Genomic DNA, 14616 nt, shown 5'->3' with positions numbered 1-14616 from the left:
GAAAATTATTCCAATAAAATCTGCGAATTTAGTTAAAATACCTCGGCCAAGTAGTTTAATAATCTCTGCATACCCTTCCGAAAATTATCCGATCCAGGCACCAAGTTTTATTTAAAATAAATAATGGGAAAGTATGCTTATGACTCTGGGACATATGGTGACAGATATTCAAATTTCAAAATATATTACGGGCACTCCATATAGCAGCCAAGTCATGAACCCGACCGGGCTGTCGAAAGTGGTTCGAACCCCGGGCCACTGCAGTGTGCTTGTCGCTGTCCTCCAACTTCCCCTTAGCGTATACCGTTGAGGCCCTGCAGTGTTATTGTATGCTATCGTCCTCCGCAGGTAGGTATAGTTCAGGATTCCTTCAACGGTGATATCTTGCGCATTAGTCAATAACTTATTTTAGGAGGGTAAGTAAAAGATCAACAGCTCTCTTGACGACGTATGTACACGTCAACGTATTCTGCTTGCACAGTGTCTTCGTCTAGTAAAAGTTGTGTAGAACTTTCAGTTGACCTCCCATCTCTCGGCGGATTTCCAGGGATTTCAAACGCCAACGGAGACGAACAAATAGAAAACCTCTCTGCGTACTGAACCGAACTAATAATACTCCCCACTTCCCAACCGTTGACGCTAGTGACGGAAGTACTTAGGTTATTTTTGAGAAGGTAAGCGATGACCTTCTTAGGGAGAGCGACTTCGTTTGTAGCTTCTATTCGACAGTAGCTGACAATGCCGAGGGAAAATCCGTGCCTCTGAGTCTGCAACCAATCTTCTGTGGCCCTCACTTCTAACTTTGATGTCGAGTTGTTCAGTATGTGGCAGATAACGGTCCAATGGCTCTGGCGAGTGGAACGCGATTTGTGATGGTCAACCTCGGCGGGTAAGACGAGTACCTTGATTTGTAGTCCCCGTCGCCCCATGCGTATGTCAGCGTGACGAGTAAAGGGTTCTTGGATGTTCCAGCCAGTGAATGGATCAAGGGAGTAGTACCCAGCGGGGGATTCAGGAAGGTGCAATCCGTCGAAGTAGAGAACCGAAAGATCTTTCACGTCGTCGACGACTGCCTTGATAAGACGGTGAAAGGCTCTGGTGCGTCCTTCTCCATACGCGGTCCGTATGCTGACGCCTAACATGCCCATCAAGGAGTAGGCGCTGTCCTCTGCTCTTGTAGTTTTCCTGAGGGCTGCCCAGCGCATTTTGGTGTTGATCTTGTCGGTCTTCGGCACGAAGGGCTCGGCCAGAACCTCTAATGGAATCTGCGTCACTCTCGCAACTTCTTCGAGTAAGGTTTGGGCTTCACGACTATGGGATGCCGTTAGGGAGGTCAGCGTGCATTCTGAGAGAGCGCTTACTTGCGGTTATCTTTATCGTTGTAGGCTCCGACTAGCAGTTCCCAGTCCTTATTCACGAATTTGATTCTTGATGGCGCAAGGAGCTCCTGCAAAGTCCAACCTCTGTTGAACCATTCGTCTCGATGCATGTCGCCGAGGAAATTTGTCTGTGCGAGATGGACGACGCAAAGCGCTGAGTTTTGGTACCAACGGAACATGGACCGAATCGCCTCGTCAAGTTCGGCACTACTGCTTTTATCGATGCAGCATGTGTCAGCCCACGCAAACTGGATCCCGATCGAGGATGCTGCATCAAGAAAACGCCACAATTTATTGCGCCCGCTGAAGTTGTACGCCGTCTCAGGCGGTTTGTATATTGAAATACATTCGCTGTATGTCACCTCTTCCTGCTCCCATCTGTGCGAGAGTATAGCATAAGTTACTATTTGGCGGATTATGAATCTGCATAGCTGTCTCTCGTCAGTAACATCAATGGGTTTTCCAAGTATCTTCGGCCGAGCGGGAAGAGATTCTCGCCAACGAGAAGGGTTGCCATAGACCTCTCGGAGCAGGTGATTTCGAAAGTGCTCTTCCACGAAGTTCCTGTCAACCAATCTGCTCTGCGGAATGTATATCAAGTGAACTGGGACTTCGTTCTGCACGTAATAGCTAAGCTCATCCAAGAGCATTTCCTTTTGTTGCGTAGTTTGAGATGTCAACCATTAACCAAAGTGAGAAGAAATTTACTTACCCCAGGTGGTGGTGTTGTCGGGGCCACACGGACCCCTTGCATCGAAGAAATCGAGGTAGATTCCATATACATTGTGCCAACAGGCTAGTTCTCATTTTCATATATGCCATTGACAAAAAGACTAGAAGACGTACCTGCGTGCCGACCACAGTGCGTCTCCTGCGGGTTGAACGGGAGCGTACCTGGGGCATAATTTTGTGGGAAGCTGGTAACGGTTGACAAACGGGTGCTTTATATCCTCGACATAGAAGGAAGCGTCGGTTCAGCATATAAACATTTGGGCGACGATGCTGTGAGGGGCAGTGTGGCTACTCTGGAGATATCACGGTGCAGATGAGATACAAGTATAGGTTGCATACACTACATAGCTGTGGAGGAAGTCACAAGCAGGATATCAGATCCGATCTATAAAGAAAATCCAGTATAGGATGTCTAATCTCTGATCAGACAAATTCTCATTGCTGTATACTATAAATATGACGAAGACTTTTCATAGGGACCGTTGGTAACTGTTCATTTCATCGAGTTGCTCCAATTCCTCGCCACAGCAAGCTCCGAAAAAGTTGATCCCATCAAGACTAACGATCTTTAGTGTCCGAATCATTCAGTTTTTGATCTTATGTGGTTAGTCTTTGTTTGCTTCCGAGTTCTTTTCCATCTACCCTTACTTGGCCCCTATTGTGGGACCTCTCAGTTTGCGAATGTCGAACCTTAGAACACGCAACAATCCCGTAAAGACTAAAACGGTTCTGCGGAGCAACAAGTGTAAGACCCAAAAGCTGTCTACTGTCTATGATGATGATGATGTGTCGATATCCATGAAAGTACGGTGTGATGCAACAGAAATCTCGTTCTCCACGTCTACAACCTCGCGTTGACCCATACCTCCTCCCCCTCACATCTATTAAGCCAATCGCATGCAAAGAATCCCTGCCGACAACTTCTACTTCTTAGCACCGCCCTTCTTCGCGGGCACGAATATCCAGCTGAGAGTGACGAGGAAACGGAGACCGGTACCGACGCCGAGCGTACCCGCGGAGCCGACAGAATCGAGGATGGCGCGGCCGACGAAGCCGCCGAGGAAGCACGCGAAGATCGCGATGGCCTTGTGGTCGCGCGACTTGACAAGTTTACGGAGCTTGAACAGGGAGGGCTCGGCCATGAGCTCGCACCAGGTTGTGGTGAGGACGACTATAGGAGTGAGCGAGAGATGTTAGTGTCGTGAACGAAGGCGATAGCAGAGAATGGAGTGCCGGGTCAAAGACGCGAGCGACGACACCAAAAATTATATAGAAGGCAGGGAGGAGGATGGCAACCACACAAGAGAAAAGAACTCACCAGTCGTCGTAAACTGCGTATTCACCCTCTTCCCCATAATCCCCTGCAACCCCATACTAGCGCTCATAAACCCCACACAGACAAACGACAGCGCGTTGCTCCACGCGATCTCGCTCCGGGCATTCGCGATGCTCGGCTGGCCGCTCTTCCAGATCGCGAGGGCGGCAGCCATGGTGAAGAGCGTCTGGATGAACGTGCCGAGGGCCATCCAGGCGCGCGTCTTGGCGCCCATCTTGTCGCCGATGCGCCCGACGAAGGCGCCTGCGAGAAAGGTGAGGACCGAGCATAATGCGAAGCGATCGGGGAGCTGGAATTCGTAGTTGTGCGTGCCGTTGAAGAGGCGGGCGAGCGCGAGGGAGAGCTAGGTGTAGTTGGTAGAGTCTTAGCGTCGGTGGCGAGAGAATATAAGGATGAAGGAGTACCTGAACAGTGTTGCCCGTCTGGAAGGCACCCCACACGTAGATGGCTGAGAAGATAACCGAGTTGCTAGCGGGAGGAGGAGGGTGTCAGTCCAGAGCCCCTGAAGACCACACGGAAGCAGAACGGAAGAAGACTCACATGAGACCCGTCATAAAACAGTACGCGACGAGAGGGAACGTCGACTGGTCTCCGTCGACGTCCTGCATGAGGTGCACCCGCCAGCGCTCGACAGCGCCGGCAGAGCGCGTCCCGCTCTCATAGTCCTTGTCGTCGTCGGACATGTAGGAGGTATAGGAGGAGCGGCGTAGGTGGTCGGATTCTGTGGAGTAGTAGGAATATATGTGACTGGCTGAGACGGACGTCGATGCTCCGGTCGTTCCGTGATATCCGTCCGGGTCCGATCGGCCTAGGTAATACTCTAGCGCGTCGTCTTCGTCTTCGGCTCGGTCCCGGTACTCTTCCGCTTCGTCGAAGAGGAGGGTCTCGTCTTCGTCGTAGGACGGCTGGCTGTAGTGAGTCTGTGTATACGGGCGCTCGTCGGAAAGGTCCTCGATGTCAAGGTCCCCGAGATAGTCTAACTCGCTGTAGGCGTCCGCTTGGGATTGCTCGTCTGGGCCGTAGCGTTCCTCGCGGGGGACCTCCTCTTGAAGGTCGTCGAGGTCGAAGACACCGAGGTGGGCAGAGTACCCAGAGATGACGCTGCTGCGGCTGGTACGCTGACGGCGGGCCTTGAGTGCCTTGCGCTGGTAGGAGGAACGACGGAGGGGGGTGAGGGGGATGCCTTCCGCTTTTAAGGACTCCGACGCAGTGCGGTGATGGAGCCTCGAATTAAAGGGCATCCATGCCAATCAAGACGTGAGTCTATGAAACCTAGAGATAGCCAGATATTCAAATCTCATTCTTGCGGCCTGTGCGAGAATCCTCCCGTGGGCGCTCGTCGTTTCGTTACAACACGGAACGAGGGAACTTCCCGCTCAATCCCCGCCGTCGACGGACCGCGCCAAGGCAGCTCACTACAAGGTGCGAGATCTTCTCTCTGACCTGCTCACTTCCTGTACCTTGAACAGGAGAGATCTGGTCTGTGTTTCTTCGCTGGTGTCTGTGATTATGCTCTATGCCTACAATCCCACTGGAAACGCCAAGCAGCCATATGTGAAAACTCTCCGTGCGAGCGGGTCCTCGGATGCCCGTGCGCACAGTCAGACTATCGACCACCCGGATACACCGGACGGGATTGATACTACGATTTGCCCTTGACCCTAGATAATCACGCCAAGTAGCGAGCAAGGACCTCGATTCTGATAGCACCACTCTACTCTAAATCAGCTCCAGACTTCAGCTGATCCGACCCGCTCAAACAACGCCGCACATTTTTCCCGTCGAGCTTATGAGAACTCGGATCCGGATAGGAGTCGACCATACGTTCGAGGTTTTCTTCAGGACGTCAACGTCCACGGACCGGGTCTTAGAGCGTTAGTGCCGCATATCTGTGGTCTATGTATCTGGCTATCGATACGAAGATCTACCGCATTCATTTCCAGCCCTCTCGTCCGAAGATCGTGGCCTTCCTGGATCATCATTACCACCTCTGAACCGTCCTGAGAGTCTCTTGGGCGCCAAGTACCCTCGTCAGACGCACGGCCGGGCCGCTCAACGTTCGCGACGCGATTGGACCCAGAGACACACCCGCCGAGCTGCGATAGGCCCGTTTCTCTCCGAGTTTTCCCAGACAAACGCTTCTCATCTCGAAGTCTGCGTGCGTCAACCAAGTGCTCACCATTCGATTGGCTGCTGTATTTATCTCAGCGTCCTGCCATGCGGTTGGTCCAGGGCTTTCAGCCCGACAGACTCTGATAGGCCGATTGTCTAGTCACAACTTCTCAGGCGAACCTTGTGTTTGAAACTTCGCCGGTACGTACAGCGGTATTAGAAGATGATTCATCATTGGCCAAGGTAATGCCGACATATGCTTCCTTGGCGGTTTCTCCCTTGCGTGCCTATGATGAGGTATGATCGCCGGTTAATCTTTTAGGTTTGACTGTTTGGCCATGACGACTGGTAGGGTCGAGCTCTGGAGGGTTTGCCAATTCCGCTCTTGCAGCTAAGATGTTTCAAAGTTCTATCAAACGCGACTGTGGACTGAAATCCCCAATCTATTATAAACGCAAACCCGTAATAAAGCGGTATAACAACAAAAGCAGAATCTATGTAATGTGTCTATGCGATGCGTGAATGGAAATAAGTTATAAGTCAAACGAAGTGCGTTTCGAATTCGTTGTTCGTGCATGCCGTCGTATTGGACGTCAACAAGGCTTGATCCCAATTGAATCCAACGATACCCTTGTAGTGCGTCCTCCCTCTAGTCTTGACCTCCTTTGAGGCAGAATAGAGGGAGGAATCCACGATCTATGCGTGATTTCAGCTTTTGAATCGCCTTCCTCGTGACGCGCTCCTCCACCCCTCCTCCACGACGATACTGCGGCTCACCACGACAAACCACTCCGCTCTGTTCGCCCCCTCCAGATATTTTCCTCTATCCTACCATCAGACGTCTGCATCCCGACCCGACCCAGCCCCCCTCACTTCTTCTTCGCAGGCATAAACACCCAGCTAACCGTGATCAACAGCCTGAGCACCGTACCGATACCGAGCGTCTTCGCGGACCCGATGGCCTGCAGGATGGCGCGGCCGGCGAACCCGCCGAGGAAGCACGCAAAGATGGCGATGGCCTTGTGGTCCCGCGTGCGCACGAGCCTGCGGACGTGGAAAAGTGTTGGCTCGGCTACGAGCTCGCACCAGGTTGTGGTGAGGACGACTGGGGTAGGGAGGCGGGGTTGTTAGTGTTGATGAGAGAGAGAATGGTAGATGACGCGAAAGGTGGGGACAGGGACACCAACGAAGAACAGCAGAACTCACCCGTCGTCGTAAACTGCGTGTTTATCCGCTTCCCCATGATCCCCTGCAGCCCCATACTCGCGCTCATGAACCCCACACACACAAACGACAGCGCACTGCCCCACGCGATCTCCCCCCTCTCCACAGCCACACTCGGCTCGCCGCTCTTCCAGATCGCAATTGCGGCCACCATAGTAAACAGCGTCTGGATGAACGACCCCAGCGCGAGCCACGCGCGCGTCTTGGCGCCCATCTTGTCGCCGACGCGCCCAATGAACGCGCCGCCGAGGAAGGACAGGATCGAGCAGAGTGCGAAGCGGTCCGAGAGCTGGAAGGTGTAGTTGTGTGTGCCGTCGAAGAGGCGCGCGAGTGCGAGTGAGAGCTGGATGGTGTTGCCCGTCTGGAACGCGGCCCAGACGAACACGGCGGAGGTCGTGATGGAGTTGCTGTGCCGAGGAAATAGGGGGGATGGGAAGCGAATAAGGAGAGAGGGAGAGAAAAAAGTCAGCTGCTAGCGCGAGAGGAGGTGCGGAGGGGTTCGAGTGGATGGGGGACTCACATGAAGCCGGTCATGAAACACCACGCGACGAGGGGGAATGTCGACTGTTCGCCATCGACGTCTTGATAGAGGTGCGTCTTCCACCGCTCCAGTGAGCTCTGGTTGGTAGAGGACGACATGCTGCCAGCTTCATCCACGACAGACGTAGGAAGAACAGATTGAGATGCCATCGAGTATCGTTTGGGTAAGGATATGGACGTAGAAGTGCCGACTTCGGTTCTGTACGGATCGCGTCGCTGTAGGTAGCGGCCTACAAATTCGTCGTCGTCGTCAAGCGCGTTTCCGTCTTCGTCGTGCTCTTGAGCGTGATACGTTCGCGAGTGTGGCTCGTCGTCGGATAGGTCCTCGAGGTCAACTTCGTCGAGATGGCCCAGTAGCTCGTCGAAACCTTCGTCACCGTTCTCGTCGTGGTCGTCGAGGTCAAAAACACTGAGGCGAGCCGAATAAGCGGAGGAGCTGCGCTGGCGGCGGCGGGCGGCCTTCTTGAGTGCCTTGCGCTGGTAGGAGGAGCGACGGAGAGGGGTGAGGGGGATGCCTTCCGCTTTTAACGACGAGGTGCGCTGATGGAGAAACGGCATTCGCGACTCCGAGAAAGGATGCAATCAGAGCACTTGGGCTTGGCCATCCTCTCGTCCCGCCAGTAGTTCGGCTGCCCTGAGCGCGTCAAGCACGTATCTGCTCCCTTTTTGGTGCGAAATGAAGGAGGTTTCCGCATGAGTGCCGCTGAGCGCTTGGTCGCCAAGACCATCGACGCGCTCGTCAATTCATCCCCGACAACTCTCAAACGCGCGATCTCGAGGCATCGATGTAGAAATGGAAGAAAGGCCCCCCCCCTGGCAGGTATGCTGGTGGAGGTGTAAAAGAGACCGTGTACGCGTGGATAAGCTCACTCCCACCTTTTTCTCACGGATATCGTCGTTCTCGGACTTGAGAAATTCAAGACTGACGGGATCACGATAAGCTTCCGCTGAACACTTCACCTTGAGGGTTCTCAAGAGTCACTCGTATCGGTCCGCCGGGCTTGGCCCTGGCTTGGTTCCGGATCGTCAGGCCGACGCACGCGCGCCAAGCGTGCTTGCTGTTGCTGATAATGCTGTTTGATTCCGCTCAAACTACGCATCCATCCAATCGTCAACGTTCAACTACGGCGTCCTCGGACAGCGCGTCAACATTACCAGTTCTTGTGAGTCTCTTCTCGCGTTTCGTCAGTGAGGACCGAGGTGCTTAAGGCCGCATATCTCGGAGTAACAGATGCTTATCTCGCTATCGATGCACTCAACAGTTAACCACGCCCACGGAATGAAATTTCCAAACCACGAGCTGAGCGCTGAACGTTTGAACAGTGGATATCCATTCTTGAACTGTGGTCTATCCCTTCTTGGGGCATTTTTCTCTCTCCTAGTGCGATCATACAAATTTGACACCCTTTCCAATTGCCCTATAGTTACCTCTCTTGAACGCCAGGACCATGTTTCGATTCCTCGGCGGCCTGGTCCAGGATCGACGGCGCCCTAGTGCCCTGCGCTAATCCTTATTATGGTGTGCTGCCATCAGTCATTCTATCACTTTCTCGAAATCACTCCTTGATTTTCATTGGTGTGGACAACATGTGTAACCTTGAGCTTATCTTGATCACGATGTGCGCTCAACTTAGAGGTACAACGTGCATGTCCGTACTGTCAAGCCGATATTGCTTGTGGACGTTGTAGGTTCGCTCTACCCGTGCAGGTGTTCGCAACCCCTTCAAAAGCGCAGTGCAATAGCTCGATCCGAGGACAGAACAACTAAAGTAGAAGGAAAATAAACCGGACCGGACCCCATAATGTAGGATATCCGCGCATCTGCATCGATGTGCCTGCTTTAAAGAGATTGACGTGGCGCTGACTCGCCCAAGCAAAGTCTAAGCCATTCTCCACAGCAATCCCACAGCCTTTGATTCACAGGTGCGCTGTATAGTTAAATAGCAACGAACGGAGTCTACGGATACAAGTTCGACCCCCCTTTGCATAAAGCTGGTTTCGTCTTCTCAATCATATAATTTCTCCCAAAAGCCTAGTGAACAAAGTAATGGATGACTTGCAAGCTGCTGTCATAACAGGCGTGAAATATGCCAATGTACGTTTCCATGGCCGCTTCTCATAGTAGATGCGATGCTAACGTACTCTGTTCCTTAGTATATGGATGGTGAGCTGTCAAATACATGTCGCCCGTAACCCATGTAACCTTTTCGCTTAGTTTCTGTATGCGCTATTCTGGTAACCACGCTCAGACTACCCTTTTCTCCCTAGTCTCATGCTGCACGACAGGTTTACGACTATTTCCTCAATCTGCCAGACGAAGTAAAACATCGATACCTTGTGTCATTTGCTCACCATCCTGATCCACGGGCAGATATTATATCTCTGGTCGGAGACAACGCTTGGGCCAGGGAGATCGCTGTTTATCCTGACCCGATATTTGCCGTTTGTGATGTTGATTTTGGACCTAACGTGTAGGTTCACTCTCGCCAACAAAGAGAGAGACTGAAATGTCCCCCAGACCAGTTCATTCCTAACCCAGTTTTTGATGTGAGTCGCCAAGAGCGCCACGTATGGGTTTTGCTAAAATCAACACCAGACATGCAGGACCCTTAACTACGCAATGATTGGTAAATATTATCCCTCGTTAATGTTCGACACAACTCGTAGCTCACGTCACAAGCAGCAGTAGGATGGGTTGAATTAATCGCTTCCGACGGTAGGATGAATCATTTCTATCCATGGTAGCTTGACTGAGGCTCACTGTTGTTCTCAGCCCTGTTTGCATTGCGAACATACATCATCTGGAACTGTAATAAAACTATTCTTGTTGTATTAGCTGCTTCGATGGCGGTGAGTACCTAGGCCCAGAGAGGAACGCCGATAAACACTCATTGTCCTTAACCGCACAGATACTGTCTACATTTTCTCTGAGCATGTGGATTGCATTTCTCCCTAGTAGCAAGTGTGCGTTGATGAACGATCTGAATTTGCTATCTAAACTCATGTTTCTTCAGTATTAACGCTAAATACACCGGGAATATCTGGGTGTATTCTGAGTCAGGAAGGCGACTACACCAAAACACGCGCCGCATATATCATCGTTATGGTGTTCGTTATTGTGAATGAATTGAGTGGGTACTCGCAAATCCCAGGCTGCATGAAGCGCTTACTAGCTCAATCGACTAATTAGTAATACTCGCAATGACCCTTGCTCGTATCAATAAAAGCTCCGATAAGTCTTTCTCCGGACTTTTGGATAACTTGGTGCATGGTGGATTGTTCTACTGTGCTTGTATGACTGGTACGTAAAGCTCTATATCTAGCCTTGTCTTTCTTCTTCTTTCGTACTAACGGATGGTACAGTATTTTCAATTGCAAACCTCCTAACATGGTGCATTCAAGTTTGTGCCCTATCTATAGCTAATCGTCTGTGTAGCTGATGGTGACACAGGGAAGCTATCCAGGAATACTCAACGTGTAGGTTCTTTATTGGAAATCAACTCCCATCTCATGCTGTGTCTATTGGGAACCCAGGTACCAGACCACTTTCCACGCAATAATGGCTTCACGATTTCAGCTCCATACGTTCAATGCATCCAGGACGTCACACACGCAATGCGATTCAACAGTAGCTTCACTTAGATTTGCGGAGAACATGAACCAATCATCACAGCGGGAAATCAATGAGCTTCTGGTTTGACGATTATAGAACGAGGGAAATTTTATGTACTTCGTAGTTTGTGTCGACATTATATCAGAGCCTATGGCATAATCCAATCACTCCGTTTCCCCACACAGATGAAGACAGATTCATGACAAGCTGCCTTCGCGACGTGCAAAGTTTGGCTCGCCAGACAACAAAGAACGTTATGTAAGATAAAACAAAGATATCAACAGTGCCAAAGTTACGCAGAACTGACAAGGTATAATTTCTATCAACCTGCAAACGTGCATCATCGTCAGCATCCGAACACGCCAAGTAAACAAGGAGGAGCGTACCTCTGCGTGTATCAAGGTTACAAGGTGGGGGTATATATATCAAGATGAAGCGCTCTTCGTGTTTAATGGACGTTTCGTGGGGGTCGTGAAGCTTGACGAGCGCGAAAGGAGCGCCGCGAACATGATGATGGGATGTGAGACAATTTGCATGCGACATTTATTTACAGTATATGCGATGGCGGTCTAAAGAGTATCTGCGAAGTAACGGCGTTAGCGGGAAGAGTGGCGCAGAGCGTCAAAAAACGCACGTTGGGGGAGTTGGATGACGGAAAGGATCTTGAAGGTAATGTGCCAGAGAAGAAGTCAAGACGGTAAAAGGTAGGAATATGAATACATAAAAAGAAGGAAAATATTTGGGAAAGTCGGGTAAAAGTAGTAATACAGTCTCCACCGGCACTGCAAAAGCTCTAAAGTATATATAGCAGAAAAGTGGGAGTGGAGAAGAGAGCAAGAGACAGCAAAAAAAGAAATAGACATGTCTACACCGCCGCGAGCGAGGGTAACGTGGAACATGTCGTAAACTGTGATTATTTGTGATGTTGAGGAACGTCCCGCGTCCAGGGTAGAACGCGCACAGGCAAAAGCATGCAATAAAAGATGGCATCATTCCCCTTTCCTCGCAGCAACGAAGAGCCATCGCGGCGCCAAATTATGCAGCACGCTCGACATCGCTCAAATCCAAGCTCTCCGTCCGCGTATCGATCGTCGCCCGGCTATCTTGCCTATGGTAAACCAGCTGTACAAACGTCCACTCATCAGTGCCCGAAAGAAAAGAGAGCCAGAGAAAGGATTAGCCACGCACCCCACCAATCGGCCGCGAATAGTCCTCAAAGTCCCGCAGAGTCGTCACACTCCGCCCGCCTTCATTCTCCCCATACCTCAACAGCCCTGGCCTCAACAAGCCATCCGTACGTGAAAGCATATCAGATAGTGCGGGCGAGGGTAGCGGCCCGCTCGCGTTGAGCAGCGAGCTCAGCGTCGGCTGCTCAGGGAGCGGGATGGCGCCCGGGCGCGTGGACAGCGGCTCTGGGACCGGCGGGAGCGGTACCGGCGCTGCAGAAGGGAATGCACTAGCAGTGGCGAGGGAGGTGGGAAGGAACGGCCATGCCGGGACGTTAGGGCCTGCTGAGCCGCCGAGGAGCCCGGCGGAGGAAGGTATTGATGCCGATGTAGCGGCTGCTGGTGCAGTGGAATCCTCCACCGCTGCATCGGAGGTGGAAGGTATAGGCGCGGGCGAGAGCTTGGACTGGTCAGACGGGTTTCTGGGAAGAGGAAGCGCGAGCGGCGATATGGGTTCCGCGTCAGGATTAGAGAGCACGAAGCTCATCGTAGGCGTCCTCTTTGGCGCGGCTCCTCCTCCGTGGCTTCCCTCGCTCGTAATGGGACTACGTGAGTTCGAGTGAGCGTGGGTAAGTGCGTCCACAGATGTGAACGGCGTCGGCGACAGGGCATGAGGCTCGGTCGAGAGATCGATGGGCATCGGTGGTGGCGGACTGCCAATAACTGGACCATTCCCGCCCGACGACTCGGCACTAGAACTCATACCACTTCCCCGCCCACCTCTCAATCGTCCAAGGAAATCCTTGACGCTCTTGAATGGGGCTGACGGTGCAGACGACTCCCCCCTCCCTGCGTCTCCGCTCTTTGTCCGTCTCTTTGACGTCGACACCGATTTAGATGGCCCAAGCAACGCACTCTGACTCGAGCCGGTCCTGTTCAGCCGACCGCTCTGCTGCGAGCTCGCGTTCCCGGACGTGCTCCTCCCCGAGTCGGAGCCTTGTCCACGATAGGCGTGCGCAGCAACCTCCTGCGAGCTGCCCATCATATACGCGCCGGCATTACGTCCCGACACTGCAGAACTCGCAGGGTACCCGCCGTGTCCCGACGAAGAAGAAACCGCATGCCCCGAAGAAGATATCGCGTGTCCCTGAGAGTTCGAGTTGGCACCCTGCGAAGGGTCCCTAGAGAGCAGCTGTTCGTGGCCGTGCCCAGAAAGCGAGCGCGAGTGGGTGTGTCCCAGGGAGTGGTCATGTCCAGATGACGAGTGTCCGACGCTTAGGGTGTGCGCGAGTCCCTGCCCGGCGTTGTCGGTGCCGCCGAGCCACGCTCCTGCCTCGAGACCAGGGGAAGACATGCGTCGGAGGGACGCCGTTCCGGAATTAGCATTGAAGTTGGCAGGGGAGAGATGTGGTGCGGAATAGGCGCTCGGCGGATGAGGTTGACTGGGGAGGGACTTGTTCGTGTCGTACAGTGCTGTACCGTACGGACCGCGCTGAGCAACTGGGGGAGGTGACGGGACTTGCGGGAATGGAGTCGACGACTGCTGCGCGTTGCGGTTGGAATTGGCGTACGCCATAACCATAGACGGGCTCATCGACGTAGCCATGCTCATACTTCCGCCCGTGTGGTGCGGCTGGATCGGTGTTTGCTGCTGCTGCTGCTGCTGCTGCTGCTGTTGATGCTCTGGATAAAGCGCAGCCAGCACCCCTGCATACCGATTCTGCATCTCCTCCTCGCCGCTCCCTCCTCCAAAGCCACCATGCCCATACCACCCTGTGCTGCCGCTCTCGCCTGTCGTATGCCCTCTGACCGAACCCATGTTAGAGCCCATAAACGCGCTCCCTCTTCGACTCAGCAGCTCTTCAGGCCCATCATCTTCACCGTCCAATGGTCCACTACGACGGCCCACCGCACCCGGAGGCCTGTTTCCTGCAGGATCGAAGTTGACAGCCCCATTCGCGCGCTGAAGACGTCGACGGGCGAAGAAGAGCCACGCCGCTCCAAAGCTAATCGCAGCTAACACCCCAATGACGATCCCCGCGATAGCGCCCGGTGAATGCACGCCTCGGCTATTGTTCGGTTCCCCGATACGCTCATCAAACATAGACCAAGTAAGGAAATGCGACTACGCACCTCGTCGTCGTGCCCGCCACCTGCGTGCTCAAGCTTCCGCTCGTGATGATCACCCACGTGCTCGTCACACGCCCGGGGATCGTACTCGTGTATACGAACGTTGACGTCCACACCTTGGGGGTCGTCCTGACTGTGCTCGTCGCCGTGACCCGGGCGGTCGTCACGATGCCCGATGGCGGCATGCTCGGCGTGATCACGAAGGAGCTCGTCGAGACCCGGTATGGGTCTGTGCTTGTCGTTGGCGGAGGAAGAGACGAGCTATCCGGTGTGGAGGAAGTCGTGGGTCTGTCCGGCGAGGATGTTGTTGTGGGTCCGTCTGGCATGCTTGTTGTCGTCTGGGGTGGCGGCGGATCGCTCGACGTCGACGTCGGCGGAGGCGGG

General features: G+C 53.1%; 5 protein-coding genes across 5 annotated transcripts; 1 reads left to right on the top strand and 4 right to left on the bottom strand.

The window, feature by feature from the left end:
- Positions 1-1037: 1037 nt before the first annotated feature.
- Positions 1038-2029, bottom strand: CONPUDRAFT_62502 (uncharacterized protein; the record flags this gene model as incomplete). The annotated part of the gene is made up of 2 exons (XM_007774190.1): positions 1038-1275; positions 1362-2029. Coding segments are annotated over 2 exons (906 nt in total), but the record flags the coding sequence as incomplete, so codon positions are not given.
- A 793-nt stretch (positions 2030-2822) lies between these two features.
- On the bottom strand, positions 2823-4589 carry CONPUDRAFT_139329 (uncharacterized protein). The gene is made up of 4 exons (XM_007774630.1): positions 3988-4589; positions 3852-3915; positions 3430-3790; positions 2823-3282 (listed from the first exon to the last, which is right to left on the bottom strand). Exons 1-4 carry the CDS (start codon positions 4128-4130, stop codon positions 3035-3037), a joined length of 816 nt encoding a protein of 271 aa, XP_007772820.1. The 5' UTR covers positions 4131-4589; the 3' UTR covers positions 2823-3034.
- Positions 4590-6019: 1430 nt separating this feature from the next.
- On the bottom strand, positions 6020-8149 carry CONPUDRAFT_139327 (uncharacterized protein). The gene is made up of 3 exons (XM_007774629.1): positions 7304-8149; positions 6766-7190; positions 6020-6664 (listed from the first exon to the last, which is right to left on the bottom strand). The coding sequence occupies exons 1-3, from the start codon at positions 7879-7881 to the stop codon at positions 6429-6431; spliced, it is 1239 nt and encodes a 412-aa protein (XP_007772819.1). The 5' UTR covers positions 7882-8149; the 3' UTR covers positions 6020-6428.
- Positions 8150-10337: 2188 nt separating this feature from the next.
- CONPUDRAFT_146389 (uncharacterized protein) lies at positions 10338-11114 on the top strand. Its single transcript, XM_007774628.1, has 5 exons — positions 10338-10454; positions 10514-10624; positions 10687-10724; positions 10775-10800; positions 10858-11114. The coding sequence occupies exons 1-5, from the start codon at positions 10427-10429 to the stop codon at positions 11021-11023; spliced, it is 369 nt and encodes a 122-aa protein (XP_007772818.1). The 5' UTR covers positions 10338-10426; the 3' UTR covers positions 11024-11114.
- A 288-nt stretch (positions 11115-11402) lies between these two features.
- Positions 11403-14616, bottom strand: CONPUDRAFT_139326 (uncharacterized protein). Its single transcript, XM_007774627.1, has 4 exons — positions 14236-14616; positions 12125-14171; positions 11571-12058; positions 11403-11516 (listed from the first exon to the last, which is right to left on the bottom strand). The coding sequence occupies exons 1-3, from the start codon at positions 14556-14558 to the stop codon at positions 11972-11974; spliced, it is 2457 nt and encodes an 818-aa protein (XP_007772817.1). The 5' UTR covers positions 14559-14616; the 3' UTR covers positions 11403-11516; positions 11571-11971.

This window comes from Coniophora puteana (genome assembly GCF_000271625.1).
Source record: "Coniophora puteana RWD-64-598 SS2 unplaced genomic scaffold CONPUscaffold_12, whole genome shotgun sequence".
NCBI classification, from domain to species: domain Eukaryota; kingdom Fungi; phylum Basidiomycota; class Agaricomycetes; order Boletales; family Coniophoraceae; genus Coniophora; species Coniophora puteana.
This window is presented reverse-complemented; position numbering and strand designations above follow the sequence as displayed.

Excerpts from the sequence above, each read along its gene's own strand:
- CONPUDRAFT_139329 (XM_007774630.1), bottom strand. The coding sequence starts at position 4,130 with ATGTCCGACGACGACAAGGACTATGAGAGCGGGACGCGCTCTGCCGGC. Across the intron at positions 3,916-3,987 it reads TGTTTTATGACGGGTCTCAT|CAACTCGGTTATCTTCTCAG; the intron begins GTGAGTCTTCTT and ends TCCTCCCGCTAG. Across the intron at positions 3,283-3,429 it reads TACGCAGTTTACGACGACTG|TCGTCCTCACCACAACCTGG; the intron begins GTGAGTTCTTTT and ends TCACTCCTATAG.
- CONPUDRAFT_139327 (XM_007774629.1), bottom strand. The coding sequence starts at position 7,881 with ATGCCGTTTCTCCATCAGCGCACCTCGTCGTTAAAAGCGGAAGGCATC. Across the intron at positions 7,191-7,303 it reads TGTTTCATGACCGGCTTCAT|CAACTCCATCACGACCTCCG; the intron begins GTGAGTCCCCCA and ends TCCTCGGCACAG. Across the intron at positions 6,665-6,765 it reads CACGCAGTTTACGACGACGG|TCGTCCTCACCACAACCTGG; the intron begins GTGAGTTCTGCT and ends TCCCTACCCCAG.
- CONPUDRAFT_146389 (XM_007774628.1), top strand. The coding sequence starts at position 10,427 with ATGGTGTTCGTTATTGTGAATGAATTGA. Across the intron at positions 10,455-10,513 it reads CGTTATTGTGAATGAATTGA|TAATACTCGCAATGACCCTT; the intron begins GTGGGTACTCGC and ends TCGACTAATTAG. Across the intron at positions 10,625-10,686 it reads CTACTGTGCTTGTATGACTG|TATTTTCAATTGCAAACCTC; the intron begins GTACGTAAAGCT and ends CGGATGGTACAG.
- CONPUDRAFT_139326 (XM_007774627.1), bottom strand. The coding sequence starts at position 14,558 with ATGCCAGACGGACCCACAACAACATCCTCGCCGGACAGACCCACGACT. Across the intron at positions 14,172-14,235 it reads GTGGCGGGCACGACGACGAG|CCGAGGCGTGCATTCACCGG; the intron begins GTGCGTAGTCGC and ends ACCGAACAATAG. Across the intron at positions 12,059-12,124 it reads ATTCGCGGCCGATTGGTGGG|CTGGTTTACCATAGGCAAGA; the intron begins GTGCGTGGCTAA and ends ACGTTTGTACAG.